General features: G+C 42.6%; 1 protein-coding gene across 1 annotated transcript in view; it reads left to right on the top strand.

Annotated features, from left to right (window-relative positions):
* LOC132819689 (alpha-actinin-2-like) overlaps positions 1–18,176 on the top strand; it is a 109,153-nt gene that overhangs the window by 32,713 nt on the left and 58,264 nt on the right. The window contains exon 2 of the mRNA XM_060831347.1: positions 15,213–15,327. Coding sequence (XP_060687330.1) covers positions 15,213–15,327 — 115 coding nt within the window. The remainder of the gene's footprint in view (positions 1–15,212; positions 15,328–18,176) is intronic.

Genomic DNA, 18,176 nt, shown 5'->3' with positions numbered 1-18,176 from the left:
GGTTGTCCTAATACTGACCCTTGTGGAACACCACTTGTCACCATCTTCCAATCTGAGGAGGACCCTTTTATCCTCACTCTCTGCCTTCTGCCAGACAGCCAATCTTCTATCCATGCTAGTACCTGGCCGCTAACACCATCGGCCCTTATCTTACTCAGCAGCCACCTGTGCAGCACCTTACCAAAGGCCTTTTGGAAGTCCAGATAGATAATCTCCATTGGCTCCCCTTGGTCTAACCTGTTTGTGACCTCCTCAAACCCTGGCATGGAAGAATGTTTTTAAAAACTGCTTGAGACAGTACTACAACAAAAACTAATATTGAGGATGCTGGAAATGATTTGTTCTTACCTGTGCCAACCTCCTTTGAGCTACTAAGCCTGCATGGCCTATGCACTGCCTTTTTGTTCACTCAGGACGACACCTTTTCTCCCACCTGCACCGGCATGAGCAACTATGCCATGCACTTTCCATTTTATTCAGTCCTTCCTTCTGTCTCATTGCAGGAGCAGACAGTCAGGATGAGTGATGAGATGCCAGACATTCAGCTCCTTGCCCCTTATGAGGATCGGGTCTTTAACCAATGCTTCCTGTAAATTACTTAGCTGTGCACATACACGACCGTGCCAAGGTTCCACACATGGCGATTGGCGCAGTACACCAATCATGGCATTGACTTCTGACTCTGGGGGTCATTGCCACATGCTAACCTCGGAGGCCCACACAACCAGAAAGAAAATTAATGAGGACACTGGTCTTGACCCTTGCAGGCAAGTCCTTGAAAGTGGAATCACAGGTAGATAGGATAGTGAAGAAGGCATTTGGTATGCTTTCCTTTATTGGTCAGAGTATTGAGTACAGGAGTTGGGAGGTCATGTTGCAACTGTACAGGACATTGGTTAGGCCACTGTTGGAATATTGCATGAATTCTGGTCTTCCTATTGGAAAGATGTTGTGAAATTTGAAAGGGTTCAGAAAAGATTTACAAGGATGTTGCCGGGGTTGGAGGATCTGAGCTACAAAGAGAGAGGCTGAACAGGCTAGGGCTGGAGCATCGGATGCTGAGGGGTGACCTTACAGAGGTTTACAAAATTGAGGGGCATGGATAGGATAAGTAGACAAAGTCTTTTCCCTGGGGTCGGGGAGTCCAGAACTAGAGGGCACAGGTTTAGGGTGAGGGGGGAAAAATATAAAAGAGACCTAAGGGACAACTTTTTCATGCAGAGGGTGGTGCGTGTATGGAATGAGCTGCCAGAGGATGCGGTGGAGGCTGGTACAATTGCAGCATTTAAGAGGCATTTGGATGAGTATATGAATAGGAAGGGTTTGGAGGGATATGGGTCGGGTGCTGGCAGGTGGGACTAGATTGGGTTGGGATATCTGGTTGGCATGGATGGGTTGGACTGAAGGGTCTGTTTCATGCTGTACATCTCTATGACTCTATAACCAAGATAGTCCCGTCGAGATGCTTAAATGTCCGTGTATCGACAACCAACTAAGAAGTACTGTTATTTGCTGTGTTACTCTCCCCTTATCAACAGTGTAAATGTATTATTAACATGCTACAACTTCTACTTATTGGCCTTGAGGTGTTCTCTATTTTGTCTCCGTGCAATTGCCATGGTTGCCACTGTCAAGTGACATCGTAAGTTATTTCCTCCTTTACCTCTAAAGAAGAGAGCATGGATGCTTCAAGGGATGCACCGGCAAAACATACACCTCCAGCTCTCACCGACACCTCAGTATGTACTTGAGCAAGGTTAAAGTCGGAAGCATATGTCAGTGAACACCTCACTGCCACGACTCTGCAGTCAGTCGAGGAAGAAATGCCCCAGGCCACTGGTATTTTGAGGACTGCCAGAGATCAGGCACCTGCTCAACCCAGGGAGATGATGATTCCGTGGTGTTGGCAATTGGTGACTTCAGCAAGTGGATAGGAGCAGCAGCCAGGTTTGGCAGTGGCACTGAGCAACCGGACACAGACTGCAGCAATGCCATTGGAACCCTGCTGCCTCGGGCATGCGAGAGTGTGGCTGCCTCCACGGATAGGTTGAAAATGTGTTGCTGGTCAAAGCACAGCAGGCCAGGCAGCATCTCAGGAATAGAGAATTCGACGTTTCGAGCATAAGCCCTTCATCAGGAATGAGAGAGAGTAGCCAAGCAGGCTAAGATAAAAGGTAGGGAGGAGGGACTTGGGGGAGGGGGATGGAGGTGGGATAGGTGGAAGGAGGTCAAGGTGAGGGTGATAGGCCGGAGTGGGGTGGGGGCGGAGAGGTCAGGAAGAAGATTGCAGGTTAGGAGGGTGGTGCTGAGTTGAGGGAACTGACTGAGACAAGGGGGGAGGGGAAATGAGGAAACTGGAGAAATCTGAATTCATACCTGTGGTTGGAGGGTTCCCAGGCGGAAGATGAGGCGCTCTCCTCCAGCCGTCGTGTTGTTATGTTCTGCCGATGAGGAGTCCAAGGACCTGCATGTCCTCGGTGGAGTGGGAGGGAGAGTTAAAGTGTTGAGCCACGGGGTGGTTGGGTTGGTTGGTCCGGGCGTCCCTGAGGTGTTCTCTGAAGTGTTCCACAAGTAAGCGGCCTGTCTCACCAATATAGAGGAGGCCACATCGGGTGCAACGGATGCAATAGATGATGTGTGTGGAGGTACAGGTGAACTTGTGGCGGATATGGAAGGATCCCTTGGGGCCTTGGAGGGAAGTGAGTGTGGAGGTGTGGGCGCAAGTTTTACATTTCCTGCGGTTGCAGGGGAAGGTGCCGGAGGGTGGAGGTTGGGTTGGTGCGGGGTGTGGATCTGACGAGGGAGTCACGAAGGGAGTGGTCCTTGCGGAACGCTGATAGGGGAGGGGAGGGAAATATATCCTTGGTGGTGGGGTCCGTTTGGAGGTGGCGGAAATGACGGCGGATGATACGTTGTATGCGGAGGTTGGTGGGGTGGTAGGTGAGAACCAGTGGGGTTCTGTCTTGGTGGCGGTTGGAGGAGTGGGGCTCAAGGGCGGAGGAGCGGGAAGTGGAGGAGATGTGGTGGAGGGCATCGTCGATCACGTCTGGGGGGATCTGCGGTCCTTGAAGAAGGAGGCCATCTGGGCTGTGCGGTGTTGGAACTGGTCCTCCTGGGAGCAGATGCGGCGGAGACGAAGGAATTGGGAATATGGGATGGCGTTTTTGCAGGGGGCAGGGTGGGAGGAGGTGTAGTCCAGGTAGCTGTGGGAGTCAGTCGGTTTATAATAGATGTCTGTGTTGAGTTGGTCGCCCGAGATAGAGATAGAGCTTGAGTTTGTTAACGTCTAAAAGGAAGATAAAAAGTTTTTTGTAAAGGCATTGGAGGAGATAACAGTTGAAATGGAACGGGGATCAGGTGTGTCAGTGTGGGTGTAAAGTGATGTCTGCTACATTTATTTGTGTTTCTGTGATACTGCTAATCCTGGATGGATTCAAGACCTAAAGGATGGACCTTAAGTTGGAATCCACATGCGGATAGGTCAGAAGTCTGAGGGTGTCATTTAAGGAAACCAAGTTTTTGTAAACATAGAACAATACACCTACAGGAACAGGCCCTTCAGGCCATGATTTCTGCACTGACCATGATTCCATTCTAAACTAATCCCATCTGCATGCAGATGATTCCTCTATTCCCTGCCTTAATGCCTCTTAAATGTTGCTATCATTTCTGCATCTGCCACCTTCCCAACAGTGTCTTCCAGGCACCTACCTCAGTGTGTTTGTTTTTTAAAAAAAAACTTGCCTTGCGCAACTCCTTTATAGTGTTCCCACTCTCATTTTAAACTGATGACCCCTAGTATTTGATATTTCTACCCGAGAGAAAAAGACTCAAACTATCCACCTGATCCATTCCTCTCGACTTCTGCCAGGTGGCCCCATCAGCCTCAACACTCCAGCGAAAACAATTCAAGTTTGTCAAACTTCTCATTGTATCTTGTGTGGCTCCAATCCAGGCAACATCCCGGTAAACCTCTTTTACACCTTCTCCACATGTGTGGTGACTTAAACTGCACTCAGTACTTCAACGGTGGCCAAACTAAAGTTTTATACAGCTGCAGCATGACTTTGCCAACCTTTGTACTTAATATCCCAACTAATAAAGGCAAGTATGTTTCTTCACTACCTTACCCACTTGTGTTGTTACTTTCAGGGAGCTATGGCATGCACCCCAAGATCCCTCTGTACATTAATGCTCCTAAGAGTCCTGCCATTTACTGAATACTTTCCTCTTGCTTTTGACCTCCCAAAATGCATCACTTCACACTTGTCCAAATAAAACTCCATCTATTTCTCTAATTCTTGTCCCAGCTTTTCAACTGATCTGTATCATGCTGTATCTTTTAACAGCCTTCCTTATTATCCACAACTCCACTAGTTTTTGTGTTTTCTGCAAACATACTAATCAGACCAACTACATTTTCATCCAAATCATTTATGTATATATTAAACACAAAAGATCCCAGTACTGATCCTTGCAGAACACCACTGGCCACAAACTTCTGATCAGAAAAATATTCCTCCACAACTACCTCTATGACCAATCTAACTTTGTTTTCAACTTATCAATTCACTGTGGATCCCATGGGACTTAGGTTGGTCCCAGATTTTTATCATGAGGGACCTTGTCAAATGCTTTACTAAAGTCCATGTAGACAACCCGTCCACCACTCTACCCTCATCGATCATAATCTTCACTTTCTTAAAGAACTCAGTCAAATTTGTGAGGCAAGATCTCTCCTTGAACAAAGCCGTGCTGACTGTCTCTAATAATTTTGTTCATTTCCAAACGCGAGTAAATCCTGTCTTAAGAATCATAGAACATAGAACAGTACAGGCCCTTCAGCCCTTGATGTTGTGTTGACCTTTTATCCTACTCTAAATTCAGACTAACCTACATACCCTTCATTGTCCTACCTTCCATGTGCGTATCCAAGAGTTGCTTAAATGTCCCTAATGTATCTGACTCTGCTACCACTGCTGGCAGTGCCTTCCACACATCACCAATCTCTGTGTAAAGAATCTACCTCTGACATCTCCCTAAACCTCCTCCCAATCACCTTAAAATTATGACCCCTCGTGATCGACATTTCTGCCCTTTGAAAAAACCTCTGGCTATCTATGCTTCTCATCATCTTGTACACCTCTATAGAGTCACCACTCACCCTTCTTTGCTCCAACGAGAAAAGCCTCAATTTTTCTTCATTTAACATGCCCTCCATCCTGGTAAATGTCCTCTGCACCCTCTAAAGTTCCACATCTTTCCTATAATGAGGCAACCAGAACTGAACACAATATTCCCAGTGTGGTCTAACCAGGGCTCTCTAAAGCTGCAACATAATGTCATGGTTCTTAAACTCATTTCCCCCTACGAAAGAAAGCCAACACACCATACCCCTTCTTGACAACCCCACAGACTTGTGTGGCAACTTTAAAGGATCAATGCTCATAGACCCCAAGATTCCTCTGTTCTTCCACACTGCTAAGAATCCTGCCTTTAATCCTGTATTCTGCATTTAACTTTGACTTTCTAAAATGAATCATTTCATACCTTTTCAGGTTGAATTCCATCTGCCACTTCATCAGCCCAGTTCTGTCAATGTCCTATTGCAATCTCCAACAGCCCTCCAAAATATCCACCACATCACCAACCTTCATGTAATCGGTAAACTTACTAACCTACTCTTCCACTTCCTCATCCAAGTCATTTATAAAAATCGCAAAGAGCAGAAATCCTAGAAATGATCCCTTGCAGAACACCAGTGGTCACCAAACTTAGGTTGAATACTTTCCAGCTACTACCATCCCCTGTCTTCTGTGGGAATTCTGTATCCAGAGAGCCAGAATTCCCTGTATCCTTCTGTCTTTACTTTCTGAATGAGCTTACCATAGGTAACCTTATCAAATGCCTTGCTAAAATCCATGTACACCATATCCACTGCTCTTCATTCATCAATGTGTTTTGTCACATCCTCAAAGAATTCAATAAGGTTTTGAGGCATGACCTGCCCCTCACAAAGCCATGCTGACTATCTCGAATCAAACTATGGCTTTCCAAGTCACCATATATCCTGTCTGTCAAAATCCTCTCCAATAGTTTGCCCAAGACAGACGTAAGACTGACTGGTCTGTAATTCCCAGGATTATCCCTATTCCCTTTCTCGAACAAGGGAATAACATTTGCCACCCTCCAATTATCTGGCAGTACTCCAGTAGACAGTGAGGATGCAAAGATCATCACCAAAGGCACAGTAATCTCTTCCCTCACTTCTTGTAACTTAGGGTGTACCCCATCTGGCCCGGGGGATTTACCTATCCTTACGTTTTTCAAAGTTTTCAGCACATACTCTTTCTTAACATCAACCTTTTCAAGCTTATCAGCCTGTTTCATGCTGTCCTCACAAATGTCAAGGTCCATCTCAGTGAATACTGAAGCAAAGTAATCACTTAAGGACCTCCCCTACCACCTCTGACTCCAGGCACAAGTTCTGTCCACTATCCCCAGTTGGCCCAACCCTCACTTTGGCCATCCTCTTGTTCCTCACGTAACTGGTAGATTGCCTTAGGATTTTCCTTAATCCTTTCATGCCCCCTACTAGGTCCCCTCGGTCCATTCTTCAGTTCCTTTCTCACTACCTTAACCCTCTGGAGTGCTGTCATTGCCTCCTCGATCCTTATACTACTTTCTTCCTTTTGACTACATGTTCTACATTACTTGTCATCCATGTTTCTTTCAACCTATCATCTTTTTCATGCCTCAGTGGGACAAACCTGTCCACTAGTATCAGCAACTGCTTCCTAAACAACCTCGATATTTTCTGTCATGCATTTCCCTGAGAACATCTGTTCGCAATTTAGGCACCCCAGTTCCTGCCTAATAACTTTGTAAACTTTCCCTCCCCGCAACGCCAATTAAATACTTTCCCATACCATCTGCTTCTATCCCCCTCCTTTTTCTCCAATAATTTCCCTACAACTGATGGAAGGGTCACCATCTTCTAATTTCCTGGATTATCCCTGTTGCTGCTTTTCAACAAAGGAACAGCATCACCTATTTTCCAGTCTTCTGGGACCTTGCCTGTGGTTAAAGAGGATAAAAACATCTGTCAAGACCCCAGCAATCTCCTCTTTTTTGCATCACTCCGTATCCTGGGATAGAACCCATTATGCTCTGGGGACTTAACTATCTTTAATGTTTTTCAAGACACACAACAACACCATCTTCTGAATGTTGACATGCTCCAGAATGTCAGCATGTCCTCCCTGATCTTACTTTTATCCATGTCCTTCTACTTGGTGAAAACTGATACGGAGTTACTAGTTACCCTCTTGCTCCTAATATATGTATAAAATGCATCGCGTTTCTCCTTAATCCTACTTGTCAAGGATGTTTCATAGCCTTTGCTGCAAATGTGTTGCTGGTCAAAGCACAGCAGGTTAGGCAGCATCTCAGGAATAGAGAATTCGACGTTTCGAGCATAAGCCCTTCTATTCCTGAGATGCTGCCTAACCTGCTGTGCTTTGACCAGCAACACATTTGCAGCTGTGATCTCCAGCATCTGCAGACCTCATTTTTTACTGTTTCATAGCCTTTCTTAACTCTCCTAATTCCTTGTTCAATTGCTTCATGCTTCCTTTATATTCCTCAAGGGCCTTGTCTGATTTTAGTTTCCTGAACCTTACTTATGCTTCCTTTTTCTTTTTTGACTGAAGTTCCAATATTTCCTGTTATCCAGGGTTGCCAAATCTTGCCATTTTCATCTTTTCTCCTCACCAGAACATGCTGGTCCTGAACTCTGATCAACTGGCATTTGAGACTCCCACATGTCAGCTAATTCTATTCGTTTTAAAATAGTGATGGAAAAGGACAGACCAGATCTAAAAGTTGAAGTTCTAAATCGGAGAGAGGCCAATTTTGATGGTATTAGGCAAGAATTTTTGAAAGCTGATTGGAGGCAGATGTTCGCAAGTAAAGGGACGGCTGGAAAATGGGAAGCCTTCAGAAATGAGATAACAAGAATCCAGAAAAAGTATATTCCTGTCAGGGTGAAAGGGGAGGCTGGTAGGTATAGGGAACATTGGATGACTAAAGAAATTGAGGGTTTGGTTAAGAAAAAGAAGGAAGTATATGTCAGGTATAGACAGGATAGATCGAGTGAATCCTTAGAGTATAAAGGAAGTAGGAGTATACTTAAGAGGGAAATCAGGAGGGCAAAAAGGGGACTTGAGATAGCTTTGGCAAATAGAATTTAGCAGAAACCAAAGGGTTTTTACAAATACATTTAAGGACAAAAGGGTAACTAGGGAGAGAATAGGGCCCCTCAAAGATCAGCGAGGCGGCCTTTGTGTGGAGCCACAGAAAATGCGGGAGATACTAAATGAATATTTTGCATCAGTATTTACTGTGGAAAAGGATATAGAAGATATAGACTGTAGGGAAATAGATGGTGACATCTTGCAAAATGTCCAGATTACAGAAGAGGAAGTGCTGGATGTTAAAGGTGGATAAATCCCCAGGACCTGATCAGGTGTACTGTAGAACTCTGTGGGAAGCTAGGGAAGTGATTGCTGGGCCTCTTGCTGAGATATTTGTATCATTGGTAGTCACAGGTGAGGTGCTGGAAGACTGGAGGTTGGCAAATGTGATGCCACTATTTAAGGGTGGTAAAGACAAGCCAGGGAACTAGAGACCAGTGAGCCTGACCTCGGTGATGGGCAAGTTGTTGGAGGGAATCCTGACGGACAGGATGTACATGTATTTGGAAAGGCAAGGACTGATTCGGAATCATCAACGTGGCTTTGTGCGTAGGAAATCATGTCTCTCAAACTTGATTGAGTTTTCTGAAGAAGTAACAAAGAAGATTGATGAGGGCAGAGCAGTAGATGTGATCTATTTGGACTTCAGAAAGGCATTTGACAAGATTCCCCATGGAAGACTGGTGAGCAAGGTTAGGTCTCATGGAATACAGGGGAAACTAGCCATTTGGTTACGGAACTGGCTCAAAGGTAGAAGACACAGGGTGGTGATGGACGGTTGTTTTTCAGACTGGAGGCCTGTGACCAGTGGAGTGCCACAAGGATCGGTGCTGGGCCCTCCATTTATGTAAATGGCAAAAAGTAATTTGGACGCGAGCATCAGAGGTACAGTTAGTAAGTTTGCAGATGACATCAAAATTGGAGGTGTAGTGGACAGCCAAAAAGGTTACCTCAGATTACAACAGGATCTGGACCAGATAGGCCAATAGGCTAAGTAGTGCCAGATGGAGTTTAATTCAGATAAATGTGAGGTGCTGCATTTTGGGAAAGCAAATCTTAGCAGGACTTATACACTTAATGGTAAGGTCCTAGGGAGTGTTGCTGAACAAAGAGACCTTGGAGTGCAGGTTCATAGCTCCTTGAAAGTGGAGTCGCAGGTAAATAGGATAGTGAAGAAGGCGTTTGGTATGTTTTCCTTTATTGGTCAGAGTATTGAGTACAGGAGTTGGGAGGTCATGTTGCAGTTGGACAGGACATTGGTTAGGCCACTTTTGGAATATTGCATGCAATCCTGGTCTCCTTCCTATCGGAAAGATATTTGAAACTTGAAAGGGTTCAGAAAAGATTTACAAGGATGTTGCCGGGGTTGGAGGATTTGAGCGATAGGGAGAGGTTGAACAGGCTGGGGCTGTTTTCCCTGGAGCGTTGGAGGCTGAGGGGTGACCTTACAAAAGGTTTACAAAATTGAGAGGCATGGATAGGATAAATAGACAAAGTCTTTTCCCTGGGGTCGGGTAGTCCAGAACTAGGGGGCATAGGTTTAGAGTGAGAGGGGAAAGATATAAAAGCGACCTAAGGATCAACATTTTCACGCAGAGGGTGGTACGTGTATGGAATGAGCTGCCAGAGGATGTGGTGAAGGCTGGTACAATTGCAGCATTTAAGAGGCATTTGGATGGGTATATGAATAGGAAGGGTTTGGAGGGTTATGGGCCGGGTGCTGGCAGGTGGGACTAGTTTGGGATATCTGGTCGGCATTGCTGGGTTGGACCGAAGGGTCTGTTTCCGTGCTATATATCTCTATATGACTCTGACTCTATGTAGTTTTACCCTAAAACAGCCATCTTCCATTTAGTTTCTCCAGTTTTGCTGAATACTGTTGTAATTAGCCTTGCCCCAATTTAGCACTTTAATCCAAGGACCAGTCTTATCCCTATCAATAACTATCTCCATGCTTGCGCAGTTAGGATCACTGTTTCCAAACTGTTCCCCCATTGAAACTTTGAACACCAGTCAGGTTCATTCCTCAATACAATATCTTGTATGTCTACGTATTCTTCCAAGATTCCCTCCTGGACGCCCCTAACAAATTCTGCTCCATCTAAGCCCCAGACGTTAAACACCTTACCTAACGCCAGAAGGGAAATGGAAAGCAATAAAGTTGATTTACTATGTAAAATTAATAGTAATGTCTAGTTTCTCATCAGAAAAGTATAAGATAACAGATACTTCTGGAATTTGCCTTTTGTAATGGATATTTCTCTTCCTTCTCTTTGTATCAGTTTTTTTCACATTTGTACTAGTCTTTTTACATCAACTGGGGGACTTTTTTCTGCCTTTTGTTTTCCCTTCCTCCGAACAAGTCCATGCTAATGCTTTGTAATTTATTTTGGTATTATTGCAAGTGTAAACCGCAGGTTCTGGTTGCAAGACGTTGCAATCACTTGACAACACACTGTTGATTAATCATAGATATCTGATATTGAAATCCAGGTCCAGCATGCCAAATTAGTTTTGATTTGAAAGCAGTTTACCTATTCAAAGGGAGGCATGTGCACCATAACTATCCTGGTGCTGTTTTACTTAGATTTTAGCTTAAAATTACATTCAATTGACTTGTGCAGAGTCTGTTTTATTTTGTTTCCTCTGTTTTATTTTGTCTACACTTCAGATGTCACATATTAAGTGCAGAGCTTTTTAAATATAAAGTGTGATGCAATCTTGCCATTGCTATGCTTTTGGTCAAGCAATCAGACACTATAAAGCAAGTCCCTTCTACAGCAGGCTGGGCAAACTTGTTTTAATTCAGGGATAGTTTCCATTTTAATATTGATGCTATCAATCCATAGTTTCTGTAACTTTATTTGGATTGCATCTGGTCTTGAAAATGATGAAAAGCATGTGTAATACAGATAAAAACAGACTTTTACATTTTGGAATGTCTTTACTTGAACTACAAAACTGACTATAAAATTAACAAGCTGCAAATGAAGATCAGAAGAAATCATTGTAACTCTTATAATGCACAAAACTATAATCACTATTGTCAGCTTCAATGAAAATGGATATTTGTCAAACTCTGCATAATTTGCAGCTAGCAGTTCAAACAGCGAATGGGGGCTAAGTAGAAATGCACGAACTGAGAAGAGTTAGAGAGGACTTTTAATATTTTGTCCTTGAACATTGCCAAGGAATATCAGCAATATAATCTGCCAACAGCAGCATATATTGTGGAAATGTTTTACATTGTAATTCATGGAGCTGTCAAGTTCATTATTTCTGAAATGAATTGCTAACAGGTGGTAGATGCCCAGCATTCTTCATTAACTTTCATCAGAGATTAAATGCTGTCACCAGTTTCAAATACCAGACACACTTAAAACAGAGTCTCTCTACTTGAAAGACAAATTCAATGCGTTGCTCATTCAAAAAAACCAAACTAAATTAATGCATACAAAGTTAATGTATTTCCTAATGTTTGCGTTCGTTATTGGTATTTAAACTAGCTGCTGACTTGACTCATTATCGCGTCTGTTTTCATTACTTTCTGTCTACATCCCTTTTTTGAGAACTGACTGAACCATGAGATCCCTTTGACAACTAAATCTGAGCATTGATTGGCCTTGAATATGCTTCCTTGACTGGTTGTTACCAAATATTTGCTTAGCAGAGATTAGACTTGATACTTGCTCTCGTCCCTCCCAGGACCCTGTTTCCTGCACCTCAACTTTATGTTCACCTTCGAGTGTGTGGTGCTGGAAAAGCATAGCAGGTCAGGCAGCATCCGAGGAGCAGGAGAACCAATGTTTCGAGCATAAGCCCTTCATCAGGAATGAACCGGGGGACAGCTGAAATAAATCGGAGGGGATTGGAATTGGGGCTGGGACCTGGGGGAAAGGTAGATGAGTGGGGGGAGAAAGTGATAAGGTGAGTGGATAGATGGGAAGGATGATGGGCAGGTCAAGAGGGCGAAGCCATGTTGGAGGCTTGGGACTGTGATAAGGTGGGGTAAGGGGAAATGAAGAAACTGATGAAATCCACATTAATCCCATGTGGCTGCAGGGCCCAAAGTAGAAGAAGAGGTGTGCTTCCTCCAGGTGGCGGGTGGTTAGAGTTCGGTGATAGAGGAGGCCCAGGGTCTGCATGTCCTTGATGGGGAGGGGAGGGAATGAATACTGTTCAGCCATGGGGCGGTGGGACTGGTTGGTGCTGGTGTCCCATTCCGCCAAGGACATGCAGGTCTTGGGCCGCCTCCATCACCAAACCCCAACCACCCAACACCTGGAGGAAGAACATCTCTTCCACCTTGGGATCCTGCAACCACATGGGATTGATGTGGATTTCACCAGTTTCCTATTTCCCCTTCCCTTCGCCTTATCCCAGTCCCAAGCCTCCAACCTGGCACTACCCTCTTGACCTGTCCATCATCTCTCGCATCTGTCTGCTCTACCCTTCTCTCTGGCCTTTCATCTACCATTCGTGTTCTCAGCTACCCCAGCCACCCCCTCCCCTTTGTCACTTAGCCCCCCAGCCCACAAGTCTCATTCCTCGGCTCATTCTCAGCATCACACTCTCGATTCTTCTGATTTCCAGCATCTGCAATCCTCACTTTGTCCTGTAGGTTCATCTTCCCAATTCCAGTACTTACTTTCTCAGAGATGCTAATTCACGATCTAGGTTATTGGCCTCTGGCTGGTCAGTGACATCAGTAGAGTGTCCTCCTTCCACTTCAAATTTACAACAGTATTATCAAATGTTATTTTTATTCTGTCATGTAACATGGGTATTGCTCACAAGTCCAGCTTTTGTTGCTCATCCCCGAATTGCCCTTGAATGGAATGGCTTACTAAACAATGTATACCAGTCCAGGTAAAGACATTAGAATTCCATTCCTAAAGGACATTAGTGAACCATATTTATTTTTGTAAAATGACAGTTGTTGGTGGTAATCATTAAACTGTTACTGAGACTGGTTTTCAACTCCAGAATTAATTTAATTCTAAATTGCATTAGTTGCTGTTGTGAGATCTGAACCTGTGATCCCAGAGCAAGAGGTACTTACCACTACACTGTCCTAGTTATGTTGATAGTTGGAAGAAATAAGATGAAACTAAAAGCTGAGACCTAAAAGCACAAATATAGACTAGTGGGGCCAGAAGATCACTGGGCTAGTGAATCCTAGGCTAAGGCTCTGGGGGTGAGAGTTTATAGATGATGCTGATATTTACATTAAAGAAAAATCATCTGGAATTAAAAGCTGGCCTAAAGGTAACCATGTAACAATTGTTGCAAAACTCCATCTGGTTCACAAATACTTTTTCAGTAAGGAAATCTATTATCCTTATCCTATGAGTTCAGACCCACATTAATGTGGTTGACCTTAACTTCCTCTGAAACTGACCTCGAAACCCTTCGAATCAAAGAGCAGTTAAGTATGGGCAAAAACTCTGGCTCAGCCAGTGATGCACACATCCTGTAAATGAATTTTAAAAATCTGAATCTTGTGAGCAAAATCCTAATTTTTCAAACTACTTCCACAATGGAATTTGTATGTACCAGATAATCAAGTAAATGTTCATTGAATTCTCTAACATCACTATTTTTCCCATAATGTGAGCCAGTACTGCTCACAGCCATAAAGTACTTTTTGTTTACATCTAGTAACTGCCCTTGACATTAAGGCAGAATTTGACTGATTGGCATCAAGAATCCCTTGCAAAACAGAAGTTAGTGGGAATTGGGAAAACCCCAATGTTAAGAGTCATACCTACCTCAAGTGGAGGTGCCTGACTTTCCTGGAGGACAATCATCTAATTTCCAGGACATCACTGGAGGAGTACCTCAGTGTTCTCCTACAATCAACCACCTTCATCGTAACCTTTCCTCCACCGAAAGTCCGAACTGAGGGATATTTGCTGATGAATGTGCGTGGCTCAGCATCGTTTACGACACTCTAGATATTGAAGCAGCCCTTATCCATCGGCAGAAAACCTGGACAACACATACTTGCAGTGCAAAGGCATAGAAGTCTGTGGATCAAGTGCTGGAAAATGGGTTTAGTATAGTTAGTTATGTGCGTGTTTTTGACCGGTGCAGATTCATTGGGCCTTTTTTCTGTGCTGATGACCTCTGATTCTAATTTGGACTGGTAAATGACATCATTTGCAAGCCATATAATTGCCAGAAAATGACCATCTCCAACAAAATGATATGGCATTCTCTCCATGATATTCAATGGCGTTGAAATTCTTTGTGCCCCCTATCGAATTTTTGCTCTTTACCAGAAACTGAACTGAATCAGCCATATATAAACACTGGCTGCACAAGCAGGCCAGGTTAGGAATTCTGCAGCAAGTAACTGATCTCTCATTTCTCCAGTGCCTGTCTGGCATCTTTTCTGAACAACACTTGGAAGTCTTTACTTGGCTTGGATTGCAACGTTTCAAGAAGGCAGCTCACCAGCACCTTCTCAAGGCTAGTTTGGGGGTCAGCTATAAATGCTTAAACCCAGTTAACACCACATCCTGTGAATGATTAAAAAGTTACTTTATATTGAGATCTAATGTAAGCTCTTGGTTTTTCAATTATATGCTACTTGCAAAAAAATAAATCTGGAATTCCATTAGCTTTTATGAGCAGCCTTAACAATTTGAGCTTCAGTCTCTAAGGTCCTAAGCCTATAGATCAATTTGCCATTGTTACAAATCACCAAGCCTTCTTCCATTCAGTATATTTGTTGCTGTTATATACTTTTTTTGAAAATATCATGTTTACTAACATTGTGAAATATTTCTTTCCAATCAGCCATTGATAGCACTTTACCATATCCACAAAGGTGAAAGCTAGTGCACAATTTTTGAACTTTGCTTCCCAAACTACTTAAATTTGAGAATGAGTTGTTCCATTGCTTAAGAATACAGGACCAGTCAGACGGTCATGAATATTTTTGTGTTTCAGACTTTTACTGCTTGGTGCAATTCACATTTGCGGAAAGCTGGCACACAAATTGAAAACATTGAAGATGACTTCAGAAATGGACTCAAGCTTATGCTGCTTTTGGAAGTTATTTCAGGTAATTTAAGTCAGACTATTAGTTTCATAAAAGACAAAGGATTTGTAATTCAAAGTAAGCTTACAGGGACAGGTTAGTTAAAAGTTTTATTCTTGGTCTGTAATGAGTTTACTTAACTTAGCCAAGTGGCCAGTAGTGTTGTTATAATTGACTTCACCACACCCCCGCCGCCCCCTGATCCATCATTCAATTAGATCATGTGACCCCAGTTTCAAGCTGATAATACTACTACTAAAGTCAGAACCCAAACTGAAATTTGGCTTGACAGAATTTGTTTAAAATTTTAGGTAATATAGTGGTTGGTCACTGGAATTCAGTCACATGAGGCTGCAGAATTTCTTTAATAACAGAACAGATTTATTACACAAAATAAATAAAAGCCATGCTATAAAATCTAGAATAGTTTAGAAAAAAACACAGCAAAATAAAGTTTCAACTTAATTCAAAATACCATTAATTTAGTGATTCAAATCCACAGAAAGTACAGTCAATTTCTCAACTTCTTCAGTTCCACATAACTAATTCCTAACAGTTTACTTACCATGCCAGTTTTCATGGTTTAGGAGTTTCACAATCTAAATGTTTCTACTGAGGTAATGGTCCTTTCCCTGAACTGTTCTCTACTCCTGTAATGAGAGCAAACTATACTTCTGCCCCAGTCAGGTCTCCTGTGAACTTCCCTTACATTCAATCTCTGGGTTTTCCAAATTAAAGTTTATCCATGATTATCCTAAACTGAAAATAAACTTGGGTCCTTCAGTGCTTACTCTACCCGTCATAAACCCAGAGTATAAATATGATAGATACTGGACTAGGTCATTATTCCAGGACCTTTGTTTAAAACAAAATAAAATCACGAAAGTGCTCAACATGATTATGCTACAATTTTGAAATCCAAGCTTTAAAAGTTAATTTTTATCAATGCCACTTTCTTGTCTATCACCAATATGCATTGATATTATTGGTCTGCAACTATACAAAATGCTGGTGCGGCCACACTTGGAATATTCTGTACAGTTCTGGTCCCCATATTTCAGGAAGGATGTGGAAGCATTGGAAAAGGTGCAGAGGAGATTTACCAGGATGTTGTCTGGCCTGGAGGGAAGGTCTTATGAGGAAAGGCTGAGAGACTTGGACATCTTCCCATTAGCAAGAAGGCGGCTAAGAGACATACGAGATGATCAAAAGATTAGATAGGGTAGACAGTGAAAGTCTTTTTCCTAGGATGATGACATCAGCATGTACAAGGGGGCAAAACTACAAATTGAGGGGTGATAGATTTAAGACAGATGTCAGAGACAGGTTCTTTATACAGAGAGTGGTACGGGCATGGAATGCCCTACCTGCTAATGTAGTCAACTCAGCCACATTAGGGAGATTTAAACAATCCTTGGAAAAGCACATGGATGATGATGAGAGAGTGTAGGGGGATAAGCTAAGAATAGTTCATAGGTCGGTGCGACATCGAGGGCCGAAGGGCCTGTTCTGCACTGTATTGTTGTACGTTCTATGTCTTTTGATTTTCTGTCATAAACATGCTCAGTAATTGAGCTTTTACAGTACTCTGCAGTAGGAATTTCCAAAGATGTACCACCCCCAGATGAAGAACTTCCTCCTGATCTCAGTCTGAAATACCTCTTATCCTAAGATGATGTTCTCTGGTTTGAGTAATCAGTAAGGAGAAACATCTGAAGCAAAATCAAAAGGAGAAAGATCTTATTTACATTTATCCATCCTGCCATGCCCTGCAAGAATTTTGTAAGCTTCAATGAAGGCAACCTTCATTATTCAAAACTCTAGAGAATACAGGCCAGTTTCCTCAATCTCTCCTTTTAAGACTGTCCTGCCATCCAGGGATTAATCCATTCTACGTCCTTCATTGAAAGCACAGCTCTGCTTTGGTAAGGAGACTAAAGCTGTTTTTTTAAAAAAAAGTGAGGTCTCATCAAAGCTCCATACAATTGCAGCAAAACAACTCTACACCTGGACTCTTGCCCATATGCAATGAACACCAACATACCATTTACTTTCCAAATATTTTGTTAGACTTGATGCTAACTTTTGATTACTTGTAATTTAATAAAGATGTCCAGGTCCCTTTGGACACCTGTACATTCTAAAATCTCACCAATAAATAAATATGCTGTGTTTTTTTAATATCAGTTCACACTTGTTCCCATTGCATTCCACCAGCCATTCCAGCCCATTCTGGTAGCTTGTCCAAGTTTGGATGAAGGCTCTTGTATCCTCCTCATGACCTGTGTTCCAACCCAGTTCCCTAAATTGATGATGATAACCATTATAATTGATCTCTTAGCTAAATAGTTTCAATTTTTTTTAAAAATTGACCAGCTGTGGACTTAGCACTGAGTCTTGTGGTAGCCTACTAGTAATACTCTGCCATTCTGAAAATAATCTGTTTATTCCAACCCTCTGCTTTCAGTCAGTTAAGCAATTTTCAAACAATATTAGTATATTTCTTTTAATTCCATGCAATCTAATTTCATTTACTAATCTCCTGTATAGGACTTAATAAAACTCTTCTGAAAATCCAAATACATCACAACTACTGGTTCTCGTTTATCAATGCTACTAGAAATATCCTCAAAAAAAAATCCAAGTTTCACAGACATTATTTCACTTCCAAAAATTCTGTTGATGCTGTCCAATTTTACCATTCTTTCCTATGTCCAGTTATCACATTCTTTATAAAAGAATTAACATCTTTCCTACTGCTGATCTGAAACAAACAGATTTGCAGTTGTTCAACATTCTTCTCCATCCCTTCTAAAATAATAGGTTTACATTTACTACACTCCACAATCCATAGGATTTTTGGAAGATAACCA

This window comes from Hemiscyllium ocellatum, chromosome 10, assembly GCF_020745735.1.
Source record: "Hemiscyllium ocellatum isolate sHemOce1 chromosome 10, sHemOce1.pat.X.cur, whole genome shotgun sequence".
In the NCBI taxonomy this organism is placed as follows: Eukaryota; Metazoa; Chordata; class Chondrichthyes; order Orectolobiformes; family Hemiscylliidae; genus Hemiscyllium; species Hemiscyllium ocellatum.
Note: the sequence above shows the minus strand (reverse complement) of the source record. Positions and strands in the feature narration are given on the sequence as shown.